Consider the following 13,667-nt stretch of genomic DNA (forward strand, 5'->3'; position numbering starts at 1 on the left):
AAAATTCAGCCGCTCAGGAGGCTGAGGCAGGAGGATCACAAGTTGAAAATCAGCCTCAGGAACTTAGTGAGACCCTGTCTCAAAAACAAAAACAAAAAAAATTTTTTAAAAAAGTGTTGGGAGAAATCCTAGTTCTTGGCTGGCAGCAGTGAACGTCTCAAGTGTGTAAGTGTGTAACTAGCAGGGAGGAGCGTTCCGCTTTGGCTACCTAGGAAAGTAAACAACTGCCCCCAAACTGACTCAGTGTTACCAAGGGAACCCGTATAGGAGCCTGGTGGTCTGATCCCCCGTGGCACATTGTGATTGGGCAAGAAACCTATAAAACGTATAGCTGTTCCCACAATAAACAAGTTTGCAGGCTGCTCGCCACTAGCCTGCTTTCCACCCAACTCCCGGAGTCCGGGTCTTAACTTCATGCCCTTACCCTGCATATGAGCTAGCCTAGCACAAGAGAAACTACAAAAAAGGGCTGGAGATGTGGCTCAGTGGTAAGTGCCTCTAGAGTTCGATTCCCAGTACCAAAAAAAAAAAAAAAAAAAATTAAAAAAACAAAACAAAATGTAAATTTTATATAGCTATGGAAAGCTGCTGGAAAAACCAGGAAGGAGCAATAGGGCCAGCAACCAGAAAAGAAGAAGGCATTGATACTATGGAAAGTGCTTCATGAGAATGAACAAATTATGGCAATTTGAATTATGTTGACAGAAGAATAATAAAAAGTGACATGGTGTCCATATTAGGATTAGTACAAGAGGAAGAGGAAGAATCACCTGGGGATTCTGAGCACCTCTGAGAGTCTTCCTCGGAAGTGTGTTGGGTGTTTATCAGGAGCTGCAGACCAAAGAGGACAAAATAGAGCAAGTGCACAGGTTAAGGAGTCTCTTGAGAAACACCCTCACTTGAAGCCTACCAACGGAACAGAAGACTGTGCAGTGAATCAAACAGTAGGAGCAAAGGAGGTAGGAGTGTTCAGGACTCGGAACCCACTCAGGTGGGAGTGACGTCAGAGGAAGCACAAAGGGCGTGAGGGCAGTGAAGATGATTAGCCGTGGGTTGAGGAAAACAGGAAGCAGCACAAACGTAAGGAAATGAAGGTAGTGCAGCTGCTTGTTGGTGACAACGGTGATGGATCAACTCCACAAATACGAGCAGAAAACTGGTAACCAGCAATCCTCTTAAGAAGAACAAAGACTGTGATGGCTAGCTTGGGAGCGAGCAGTGCCTTTCATCTTGCCACTGAGGTCAGCAAGGACTCTCGGCAGCTCCCCAACCTGCCCTTGGGTGTCCACCTCTATACGGCCTATGCAGTGAACAATTGTAAAACAACGGTAGAACAATTTCTTCCCTAGCAGATACACCCTCCGGAAGTAGGATATGCATTGAGGGACTGTATCTTTTAATCTAATCTCGACTGTCAAGATCCAGAACCAGTCAGTCATCAACCACTGCAGGAACCACTTCGACCTTCTCAGCAGAGATCTGAACTCTCCGGGGGCTCTTCAAAACCCACAGGTCACAGGTGGTCCCTTTTGACGCTAAGTGATAATCACTCTTACAGTGTGACCACCAAGGACAGCTCTCTGGACCACAGAATGATGACAATATTGCTTCGCTGTGGCTGGACATGGGTGGCCATGGACTCTGTATCTGATGCAAGGAAAACGGTCCCTTCAGGATCTGAAAGCAGAGATGCTAAAGAAAGGAACCCGTGTGGCCTTTTACAGAAAAGCTCCATGCCACTAAGAAAAGGCATGGATCAGCGCTTTCTCATGACTAGGACCCGAGTGTTGGGTGCCAGTGTGTGCAGACTATATGATGATGGGGGGAGGGAGGGGCGCTTATTGTTGTGGACACTGCAGGAAATTCTTTTAAATGGCAGGGAAGTGTGGACTATTCTAGAATGGGGGACACTGTTAATGTGAAGTTTAGCACATGCTGTGCTCTTTCCATGGAAGTCTCTCATATCTACCAACCCCCCCTCCTGTTGCCCTCGAGCACTTTCTCAAGTCTGTTAACCCTTCCCAATTCCCAGAAGACTTTTTATGTCAGTAACCTGTCCTTCCACGTTTTGGATGGCTCACCTCCTGGTTCACTATGTGGCAAAATTGTATTCTGGCCACCAAATCCTTCCTCAGAGTTTATGCCAAGAAATGCCAAGTCTGACTCCAGCTACTCCATCTATAATGCTGTGTTGGTAGTAACCCAAGTCCTCCTCAAAATGCTTTTGAAGACACTAGACAAAATCTCCAGGAGATGCAGATCAGCCTGTATTTCTTCCCCAGCAGATAAACACGTGTTCTCCAAAACTAGGATACGCATTAAGCTCCCAAGAGCATCTGCAGAGATTTTATTGAGGTACAACATCATGTTTCCATCCCAAGATCAGCAGGATCAGATAAAATGGAAGACAGGTTCTTTCACACTGTGAACCGGTATCTCTGTCTTTGTTATTGGCATCCAGAGAATTCTGCCCCTGGGAGCTTCAGTCCCAAACTATTTGATTAGAAATTGTATCCAAACATATTTTCTAAAGCAGGATGAAATGCGATAAAATATCTAAATACAACTCATGGCAAAACACAGGGCGATAAAATTTGGTAAATCCATGCTTTTTCTGAGAATGCATCCAATGCAAGAAAATAGTGAGGGCAGCTATTTCATCTGTCATACAGTATATGTTGTGGCCCAAGGCCTCTTGTTTAAGTCAAGTTTTGCATATCTGGCTCAGCATATTAAAACAGAATGTTCTTTGGTTTCAAAATGACAATGTTTGGCCATCTTTAGATAGGTAGTTCACTGCTCTCAAAACTCTTTTTAATTTGAATTTTTAAAAATGCCACAATCAAAATACCATTAAAAATTTAATAAAGCACTTAAATACTGAGAAAATGTATACTGCACGTAAGTCACCACGTACAGTGTCTGGCACACAGTAGGTGACTTAAGAATATTGGAGTCCATTCATGGCAGGACACAAAGCACAAGATTCTGGGGTGGGGTGGCCCTTTTGTCTTCTGGGTTCCATTCAGTCATGACCTCCCCCACAAGGGCATCCCAGCGACAGCGCTGCCACCTCATGGCACTGTGAGTTTGCAGGAAGACCATAGGCTTCTCCTAGTCCTCAGTGGAAACCACAGCTGCCTTCCTCTTGGGGACATCCATGACATGCTCTTGCCCTCGCTTCCCTGGACCACTGAAGACTAAGCATCCCTTCCTCCAGCCTCCTCTCTTCACATCTCGAGGCCTCCCCCAACCAGCCAGGCTCAGAACACGGCATAAACATGGAGGCAGGCGGCCGGACAGCGCCCCTCCTGCAGCTGCAGGGCTGGGTCTTCCCTTATCCCCCAATCCCAACCTGCAGGTGCACAGCAGTACTTCACCTCTGACTCAACAACAGACACATTTAAGATACTCTTTCTACGATGTTCCCTGCTCTAGACTGCCTTTAAAAAAATAACGCCAAATCAAAAAAAAATGCTATGGGTCAAATGGTCCTAGGCACGCCTACTCCCCAGCCACATCCTCGTACACACCCGCCATGCCAATCTTCTTCTCTGAGGGGCTACTTAGTATTCTTAGTATTCTAGCTCTAGTTACACCGGAGCTCTAGCTACCACAGGCCACACCTCCCAACTTTCCCCCATTCCCTTTCCCATCACCCTGAACATGGACTTCCAGCCCAAGCAGGTGGCACCAAGGGCCCTACAGTATTGGGTGATGTCACAACATGATGCTTTGAGGTCCCACATGGTTCCATGCCAGGTGGGCCCTTCCCGTCCACGGCCTGAGAACATTCAGGGACCCCGGAGGGTTTAGCTCACTGCCTTTTTGCTGCTCACGGCTTGGAACATGCCTGCAAGCCACCCCACTGCAGACACTACGCCACAGAACACCTGACAGTCAGATGGGACGGGGAAGAAGGGAGCCTGATGGCAGTAGGTAAAAGGGACCTCTGCCCACAGGAGCAGGAAAGGACCTCAGGCACCAGCCAGTCCAGCCACATGTGGCAGAGGGGAAATACAGTCTGCAATTCAGGAATACTGGGAGACAACAGAAAGAAGCGGATGCAGGTATCTACACGCAACACGTTACTGAAATTGACCTTTATTTGTTGTACTAAAACTTTTTGATACAAAGTAACATTTTAGTACAGAACATCCCAGGCTGTCAGATCCGTACCTGCCTGCACACTGCCCATCACAACCCAACCTGCCTGCAACATAGAAAAACAGCGTGCAAGCAATGCCTCCAGAATGGTCTACAGTTTTTCTCAGTCGTCTGAGCTAGAAAACTTGTACCTGGGAAACAAAGGACAGCATTGAGGACTGAAACTTGTTTTTCTTTTGAACAGCTGTGCAAGAAAATATATCCCTTTTTTAAAAATGTCAGTAATGGCTAAACTACAGTCTAGTTTCTAGAATTACAAAGAATAAAATCAAATCAAAGACATCCTGCTATTAAAATGAAATGTTAGGAACAGTATTAAAATATAGGTCCTACCCCAATGACACTTACGCGGAGCCCGGTACAGTACCTATTAACAGGACACACAGTTTAAGGAGGAACCACATCAAATCTTCAGCCAGACTTATCCGGCATCAGAAGTGCAAAAGAATGAAAACAACAGAAACCCAACAAAGCCCAAAGTAACCCAACGAAGACCAAAGTCAGGTTCATGCCGTGAACCCTGTAACCAAGATGAACAAGGTTGCAGGTTTTATTTTTAGATTTTCAATGGTGGCAATGCTGACCATTAAACTCCCCCTAAAAGCTCTCATTCAAAATCTGAAACACGAGTGTTTTCACATCCAAAATGGCCCACACTGCACTGAGAAAGGGCTGTCGGGACTCTCAGAACCTCGAGGGGAGCCATGGCATGTGTCCACCCTGCCCAGGTCCCAGCCATGTCACTGAGACCCCACGAAGCCCTGATGGACCACACACAATGCTTAAATAATAAACGCAACTGGAGAAGAACCGGGAGACCGATGACGTTTGGGGGCAGGGGAAACGGGAGGGAGAGGCCAAGAGGCGAGCTTGTGAGGATGCCGAAGTTGCCTCCCCTGGTGTGGAAGGAAAACGCTGCCCCGGCAAGTTGTCCCCACCCAGGCACTGGTTCTGCCACCTCCAGCGGTCTGAGCACCTGCAGTCTCGAGGTCCTTCCAGGAGAGGTACTGCCGAGGAGCAGGAAGTCTGTTGAAGCTCTGGTCCCACTGACAAGAACCTCCTGAGGCAAGGCAGCCCCCGCAAGGTTCCAGGGTCTTTCTGCTGAAGACAGGAACAAAACTGAAGGGACAGGGAGGCAGAGGGGGTGGGGTTGGGCACCAGCAGCTCGGGGCCGTCCACGTAAACATAACAACCAGATACTTAGAAAAGGCTTGTAAACTTGTGATCTGAAAGGCTCTCTGTGCAGCATCTCTGATCGGCTGGCTATAGAAAGGTGGGTGTTGTACCCCTCTTATCAAGTCTTTTGCGTTTTCTGCTTTGTTTTGTCTTAAAGCACATGTGAGAGGAGCAGTCTGCCGGCCTGGGCCCAGATCCGTGCCGCCACCACCCCCTGTCCACCAAGGAGGTGTTTCTGGAGTCCTGGTTCTGGATCCTTCCCCTGCACGTCTATAAACAGACCCATTTCTGTTTTCAGTTGCTGGAGAAGAGCAAGCCAGTCTCCCCACCAGCAGGCTGGTCAAGTCGCCTCCTGGTGTCCACTTCCCCTAGAGCGGGCAGGCGGGAATCCACAGGACTTTACTTTGTTCTTGATTGACCGTTGCCAAGATCTGAGTGCAAATGCTGGACAGGGCTCCTCCCTGGACGACCCCTGCAGAAGAGCCCCCCGAACACACACAGGCCATTGAGCTCCGAGGAAACACCCGCTTGGAGGCCAATGAATAGTGTGCCCACTCTACTATGTGCCTGTCTTCACTGAGCAAGGCAGGGCGTCTGTCCCACCCCAACTCAACTCTCCTCTCGCCTCGGGAAACTGGGCAAGAGAAGGAAAAGAAATTCCCCCTAGGGAGTTGACCACCCCCAGATAAACTGCCCGCCCCACTACAGTGGCACCCTGGCTGGGGCTGGTCTGGTCCCATACACGGGGGTAGTGCAGCAGACGGGAAAGCAGTCTGGGGGCATGTGGCAATGCCCTTTCAGCAGGGGGACTCTGCGGGAGACAAGGAGGAGTCTAAGGAACCAGGTGTCCGTGGCCTGGAGGAGAGTCCCAGCAAAGGTGAGGGCCAGTGCCAGGGAACCACCGAGACCAGGTCAGGGCTACTCCCAGCGTGCTCCACAGAACAGCATGGCTAGCAAAGCCTCCCCGGCTGTGACAAGGAGCACTCAGAAAGCAGCAGTGAGCGTTGAGAATGCTCTGGAAATGGGATGGTGCAACTTTGTCAGTTGAATCCAATTAGAAAAAAAAAAAAAGAAAAAAGGGATTTTATAAGTTCTAGCATTTTCACATTTCATTTTTCTAGGAATTGATTACGTATGTGACTAGAGCACCAGGCTGTGGTGAAGTGGAAATAAAATAGGCATGCATGCACAGACACATAAAACCAAGCTGGCTGCGGGGCCTGGACTTCCTGTAGGCAGGAAGCACCACTCCAGGTCCCGACCGTGCACAACACAATTAAAATCCCTGCCCCCTCCTCTCTCTGGCCGCAATGCTAACCCCCTACAGGAGGCTGATTTTTACACCAGCGGCTGAGATTCAGAAGGCGAAGCTGGAGCCCCGCTTCTGTGGATCTGGTTTACTTTACAAAGCAGAGATGGCCAGAGTGCAGCTTTCCCTCACCAAAGCCCAGGGCAAAAACTGGCCTCCCTTGGAGGGGCAGGGGACAGTAGCCATGTGCACTGCTGGCCCAGACAGGGGAGGGGGGCTTTCAGGTTTCCCATCTGCCCAGGACACCGCAGCGGTGCTGCATGGTGCCGTGCTGTGAGGCACCCACCGCTGCATGCGGAAAACTGGGGCAGGCCAGGCCAGACCACCACCTGAGGCCAGTCGGTGGGCTTCACGCTCCTCCCTGTGGAAACCCAGGCACCGCCTGCCACTGCAGTCCCAACATCTCACCTGTGCAGGAGGGTGGCTGTCACCTGTTCTGACAAAGCCAGCTGTGGAAGCCCATGTCCACGCCCCTGGCCAGGCTGGGGCACCTACCTGTGAAGTACCTGCTGTACTCCTGTTCGATCTTCTGAGCTGTCTCAAACTGCTCTTTGGAATGCCTCTGTGTCACCTTGTCCCTCAGGTAGATGGGGTCTCTCTGCTCCCTGTTGGGACAGTCGGGCAACCAGGCTGAGCCTCAAGTCTCCCTCGGGCCCTTGTCTTTGTTCTGGGTGGCAGGGGCTCCAGCAAGGCAGGGGCAGAGGCAGGTCCTCCCCCATAAAGTAGGTTGCTGGGAAAGCGGGCACCTAGCACGTGCACAGACAGGAGGGCGGCCCCAAGCACACGCGGGAGCATGCAGTGCAGGAAGGCCAAGTGGGGAGGGACAGTCATGGGCAGGACCAAGCAGACCCAGCCCCAGTCACTACCTATTCCTCTGGCCTTCTGAGGAGCATGCTGGGAGGAAAGGGAGGAGGAGGGGAGGAGGGAAGTCATGCAAACAAAGACAGCCATACTCAGGAACCATGCTGGCTGGCCACAGCCACCCCTGGCGTAGCCCCAGTTGAGCCGAAGGGGCCAGGCACCTACTTGATGTGCTTGGCGCTCTTGTAGTGGATGAAGATGACGATGGGGTAGATGTGCATGTGGTGCAGGCGCTCGATGGCATGGGGGGCGACATCCAGGAGACAGTGTCGGTTCTGGGGGTAGGTGCAGAGTGAGTGGAGGGCAGGTGGGGGGTGGGGGAGCAGTCTTCTGCAGATGCCTCCAGGGCTGCTCTTCTGACACCAAGGGGACCCCCTGCCCTGGCCTCATTCAGCTCTACCTCCCTCCCTCGAGATGCAAAGAGGCAGCAGAACCAGTCTCTCAGGAAGGCCACACAGATGACCTGGAGGGAGACCTCACCCAGGGACATCTCCCCACATCGGCCATTCTGACAGCTGTCACGGCCCGGAACAGGGCTGAGTGGGGTCTGGCCAGCCCAACTCCAAACTTCCTGTCCTGCCTCTGCCTCGATGCATGGACCTTCTTTAAGCCCTGTCCCATCCCAGTCTCACAGATACTCTGCCAGACTGTGGAAGGGACTCTGGTGGGGAAGGCGGGGAATATGTGCCTTTGTGTGGCGTGACTGAAACACATCCCACAGGTCCCCCAAGACTCATGAGTGGCTGCTTCACCCACACACCTTGCAGTTGTCCCCCTCCTCATGCTGCCTGGTGCATGAACCCCAGGACATCAGAAGCATCAGAACATGCTTTTGGCTTTCTTGAGGGCAAAGGACCTGAGAGGAGGTTGTTCCCTGTCCCTAAAAACTGTGCCCATGAGTTCAGCATCTGCTTGCAGGGCCCCTATTCTGGGATGCCCCATGAGAGGCCTTCCCCAGCATCCCAGGGTCTTCTCAGACCCCCTCAAAGGGGCAGAGGTGGTGTGGGTAGCTCTAACAACACCCCCAGGTGACTCGTGTGCTAGTCATGCCACAGGAGCACGCACCCCAGGGCTCCCCAGGTGCTTGGGCTTCGGTTCAGGTCACAGGTACCTTATCTGTGATCTCCTTTATTGATGCCACGGTGGTCACGTCGAAATGGCCGCTCCTCCGCTTGTAGTCGACAAACAGGCAGTCCTTCACGCCCCGCTCAATGGCCTGCTGGGAGGCCTTCATCACCTCTGCAAGGCACAGGCGTAGAGGTCAGGGCAGTAGGGCCTGCAGCGCCCTGATGGAGGGGCAGAACACTGCACGGCCTCTCTCTGGAGGTCACAGGCAGGTTCTGAGTCAGCAGGGGTCTGGCACACACGTGGTCTGGTACCAGTGCTGTCCACCAAGCCTGACCAGGGAGGCAGGTGTACAGGGACAGACACAGCCCAGTGGGCACAGAGGGCACCCCTTACCAAGTGGGCATCTGCAGAACTTGCCAGGAGCCTCGTTTACCAGCATCTCCTTCACTACGTCCAGTAGGGGCCCCAGGATCAGAACAGGCCTCAGGGAGGTGCAGTCCACCTTCTGGACCCGCTGATAGGCCAAACTCACTGAATCTGAGGGAGAGAGCATGGCAGTGTCACTGGCCCAGCATGGAACGGAGGGCAGGAGTCGGACTGGGCACCCCTGCCCGCTGACCTCACCCTGGGCAGGCGCGCCCCCTTCATGAACCCGGAGCCAGGGAGGGTGGCAAGCTCCCCTGGTGTTCCTGGGATTTCCCCGGCGCTGGCACCAGCAGCCCCACCTCCCGGGCACACCAGGGCACAGTTGCTCCTGAAGTGCACACACACCCCCGCCTCCGAGGATGCGCAGGCAGTGGGGGCTGACCATCTCAGCACTTTGTCTCTTAGGGGTCCCAGGGCTGCTGCATCCACCAGCATCTCCTTTCCTCTTTGCTTGTCAGAGGTGAGGCCACAGCCTCCTTGACACAGGCAGGTGTGACTGTGTGACCCAGAGGTGCCCAGTGGGTGACAGAGGGAGGCCCCTGAAGCCCCTGCCCATGGGCCAGAATGGGTGGGTATTGTGGACTAGCTCTGACTATGCAGATGGGGACAGCCCTTAAAATGACAAAGCCTCATCTCACCCCAGTCAGAATGGCAGTCATCAAGAACACAAATAATAAAAAATAATAAAAAATGCTGGAGAGGATGTGGACAAAAAGGAACACTTTCACCCTGTTGGTGGAAGTGTAAATGAGTACAACCACTATGGAAATCGGTATGGAGGCTCCTCAAAGGACGGGGCATGGAACCGCCATACGACCCAGCCATAACCACTCCTTGGTCTGTATTCTAAAGAATTAGTCATCATGCTTCAGAGATGCACACACACCCCTGTTTATAGCAGCACAATTCACAATAGCTAAAGTAGGGAATCAGCCTAGGTGGCCATCGAGAGATGAATAGATAAAATGTGGTATGTATGCAATGGAATTTTATTCAGCCATAAAGAAAGACGAAGCTACGTCATTTGTAGGAAAATGGATGGAACTAGAAACCATCATGTTAAATAAGTCAAACTGAGAAGGTCAAGGGTCGTATGTTTTCTCTCATTTGCAGAAGCTAGAGAGGACAAAGGGGAAAAAAAGGTGGGGGCTGGGATCTCATGAAAAAGGGAAATCAGGGGCTGGAATTGTGGCTCAGTGGTAGAGTGCTTGCCTAGCATGTGTGAGGCACTGGGTTCGATTCTCAGTACCATGTATAAATAAATAAAGGTTCATTGACAACTACAAAAATATTAAAAAAAAAAAAAAGAAGAAGAAGATGATCAGTAGAGGAAAGGAACCAGGGATGAGAGGCAGGGAGGGAGGAGGCAAGTGCTGGGGAATGGTAGTGGGCAAACTATATTGTTGTTTCCTGTGCACCTGCAAATATGTAGCAACAAATCCCATCATTGTGCACAACTACGATGCTCCAATAAAAAATGTGGGGGGAAAAACAAGAAGAAGAAATGACAGACCCATGAGCTGAAGGGACCTGGGTCCGAAGATGGTCCCTGGGGCAGAGCTGCCTCCTCTGAGACCACTCTTCAGCTGGACTTGCACGTGGCAGAGAAATGAGCTCACCATCTGGCTGTAGGCAAGGCCATTTGGTCTCAAAGCAGTCAAGCCAGTATCCTAGTTGATACACATAGTGAGCTTCCTCTCCTCCACATGCACAAAAAAATCCTTGCAGGAAGAGATAGTCTACAACCAGCGAGCACCGTCCACAACCAGCGAGCACAGTCCTTCCTGGCATCTACCTGGAGTACAGCCTGTGCTGGCATCTCAGACACAGAAGGTGTAAAGCATAATCCCAGCCATTCAAGAGCTCACACTCTGACCGCAGGCATGAGATGGCAACACCAGACACCAGGGTGAGTGCCGCCTATTCTAGGCAAGAGAGGAGGGGGCCTGGGGGCAGCGTGGTGCAGAGCACTGAGGCTGGATGGGAGGAAGCAGAGACAGGCCCCGAGGATAGCAGGCTGAGCTGGGCCACGGTGAGGGTGGACGGGAGGTGGGTGGTGAGGAGGGCCAGCTGGGTAGGCAGAACCTGAGTAGCCCTGCAGAACAGGCTAACCAGGAAAGAGGGGGGCCAGGAACCTGGCAGCAGCCATGCTGTGACAGGTGCAGCAGGCCCATGGGAAGTGCCCGGGAGGAAGGGACGAGGCTCTCTGCCCTCGCTGCACCCCACCACGGGGAGTTCCAAGGCTGACGATCATCCACGTGCACCCGGCTTACTAGGTGGCCCTTGCCGACCAGTCAGCCGACCTGCTGTTTTAAAAGCAGGGGGAGGACTTGGTGGGTACACTTGCTGCCTTGGAGCCCCCATGCAACTACTCTTTTAAAAATGAGACCCTCACAGCTGAAGACAGCACCCTCCTGTTGCCCATCCCCAGACCCCTCCTCAGAAGCCACAACTACTGTGAGCTGAAGTTTACCCTTCCGTGTGTTATGTCTGTAAGTGGATTGCTATATGCTTGGAAAACACTAGAAAATACATTGTGTGTGTGTGTGTGTGTGTGTGTGTGTGTGTGAGCGTGCATGCATGTGTGTAAATGTTTTGTGTTCAACAACAACAACAACAAAGACATGATCCTGTAAATGTTTTGTAACTCCTCCTCTCCCCTGGGTAGTTTAGAGTGCACCATCCTGATCCATGCTACTCCTTTTGAAGAGTCTGCGAATGAATGTGCTTCCAACCCAGGTAGAGGGCTTCTGCCAAGAGGCCAGGGACTCTCCAAGACAGGTGAGACTCATGGAGTTTAGGACCACTGAGGCAACTGGAACCAAGGAGCCATAATTCCAGAGGGAGGGGTAGAGGCACAGAACTGAGTCTGATATGAGCAGTTTTCCCCAAACACCAGCTGCCACATTCTGGACCTACGAGGAGCAAGAGGCGACAGCTCTAAGCAAGCCACGAGTGCCCTGCAGGCCCACAGTACTGAAGGGAAATAGTAAAGGAGGAGGGGCCTCTGCAGCACCTCAGCTCTCGGCTGGCCCAGGGCCCCTTGGGACCAGGGTGAACCCAACTACATGAAGCTGCTGCCAGCCCAAGGCCATCTCAGCCCCTGCCTGGACCAGGTGAGTTGCTGCCAGTGCTGGCCCTGGAGAAGAGGTCCAGCCTGCTCCAGAAGACGGGAACATCACCCAGGGCTTGGACACCCTGAGACGGAAGTTCTGACATTTCAATCAACAACGTCCAGGATTCCAAACAAAAAGACAATAGAGACTTGGGGATGACTGGATGTGGCAGTAACCAGATAGTCATTACAAACACACTCTAAGAAAGCACACAAGAGGCCAGGCGCTATGGCGCACACCTATAATTCCTGTGGCTTGGGAGGCTGAGGCAGGAGGATCTCGAGTTCAAAGCCGGCCTCAGCAACGGTGAGGTGCTAAGCACCCTGTCTCTAAATAAAATACAAAATAGGGCTGGGACGTGGCTCAGCGGTTGAATGCCCCCGAGTTCAATCCCCCACACCCCCACAAAAAAAGAGAAAGAAAGCACACACGAGGGAAATCTCAGCAAGGAATTAAAGCCTCCTATAAAGGAATCAAATGGAAACTCCAGAGCTAAACAGGCAGTTTCTGAAACTCAGAACATACTGGATATGACAGAAAAGTGGGATAACATATAGGAAAAAGGTCAGCAGAAGATATCCAGCTGGCTGAAGCTTGGAGAGAGAAAAACAGAGATGGAAAGTACAGGGGCACAAAGGGCAGAAGACAGAGGCGTCCCAGGGCTGGTCCAAGAACGAGGGCACAAGAGAGGCGAGGGGCACAGAAACAGATTCAAAGGAACGATGGCAGGAATCAGCCACGACATCAATCTACAGATGGAAAAAGTGCCAAGAACCGTGTGAGCAGGATGAACCGCCAGGAGCACTGCACACCGGAAACACCACCCGTGAATGCTGAGGGACCGAAGGTGCTCCAACAGCGGGGAGCTGGGGAGTGACACAAACCCAGAGAAAGCCCACCCTCCCCAGAAACACCGTGGGGCAGCCCCCGCGTGCCCCCAGGACTGGCTCACTTCCTAAGCCCCAGAACCTGGGGCTGCTGCCTTTATAAAGAGGTAAAGTGCTCAGGAGGAGGGGCTTGTCCTAGATCAGCAGCGTGGGCCCTAAAAGCCCTCGTGTATATCCCGAGAGGCAGAGGGGGTTTGGGGACAGGCCTACATGAAGGAGAAAGTAATGTGAGAACAGAGAGGTCTGAATACGGTGGTGATGTGACCACCAGCAGAGAAATGGGGACAGTCACCAGGAGCAGGCAGAGATGACTGAGGCTCCACTGGAACCTTGGCGGGTGCGGCCTTGCTGACCCCTTGATTTCAGTCCAGGACGCTGAGTCTGAACTTCTGGCCTCCAGAGTCAAGGAGAGAACACGTGTGTTAAGTCACATAGCCTGTGGCTAACTGTATGGCCGTCACAGGAAACTTAACACAGCGAGCCAGAGACCATGAAGACCACCTTTAAAGTGCTGAATAAAATACAGCCAGTCCTCAGGTCCCTGGGTTCTGTGCCTATGAATTCTTCTGCAGATGGAAAACATTTGGGGAGAAAATTACATGTGTGCTGACCACCTACCGACTTTTTCTCATTATTCCTCCCAGGCAATACAATCTA

The 13,667-nt window shown here is 52.0% G+C and overlaps 1 protein-coding gene across 3 annotated transcripts in view; it reads right to left on the reverse strand.

The window, feature by feature from the left end:
• Positions 1-3,793: 3,793 nt before the first annotated feature.
• Positions 3,794-13,667, reverse strand: part of Dlg5 (discs large MAGUK scaffold protein 5) — a 101,725-nt gene continuing 91,851 nt past the window's right edge. Inside the window, exons 28-32 of one of the 3 annotated variants that reach the window (XM_047553017.1) lie at positions 8,975-9,118; positions 8,625-8,752; positions 7,679-7,788; positions 7,148-7,257; positions 3,794-5,815 (exon numbers count right to left, since the gene is read on the reverse strand). In XM_047553017.1, coding sequence (XP_047408973.1) covers positions 5,712-5,815; positions 7,148-7,257; positions 7,679-7,788; positions 8,625-8,752; positions 8,975-9,118 — 596 coding nt within the window. In that variant the 3' untranslated portion in view covers positions 3,794-5,711. The remainder of the gene's footprint in view (positions 5,816-7,147; positions 7,258-7,678; positions 7,789-8,624; positions 8,753-8,974; positions 9,119-13,667) is intronic. The other 2 variants (XM_047553015.1, XM_047553018.1) reach the window with 2 other exon arrangements.

Source organism: Sciurus carolinensis, chromosome 5 (genome assembly GCF_902686445.1).
Source record: "Sciurus carolinensis chromosome 5, mSciCar1.2, whole genome shotgun sequence".
NCBI classification, from domain to species: Eukaryota; Metazoa; Chordata; class Mammalia; order Rodentia; family Sciuridae; genus Sciurus; species Sciurus carolinensis.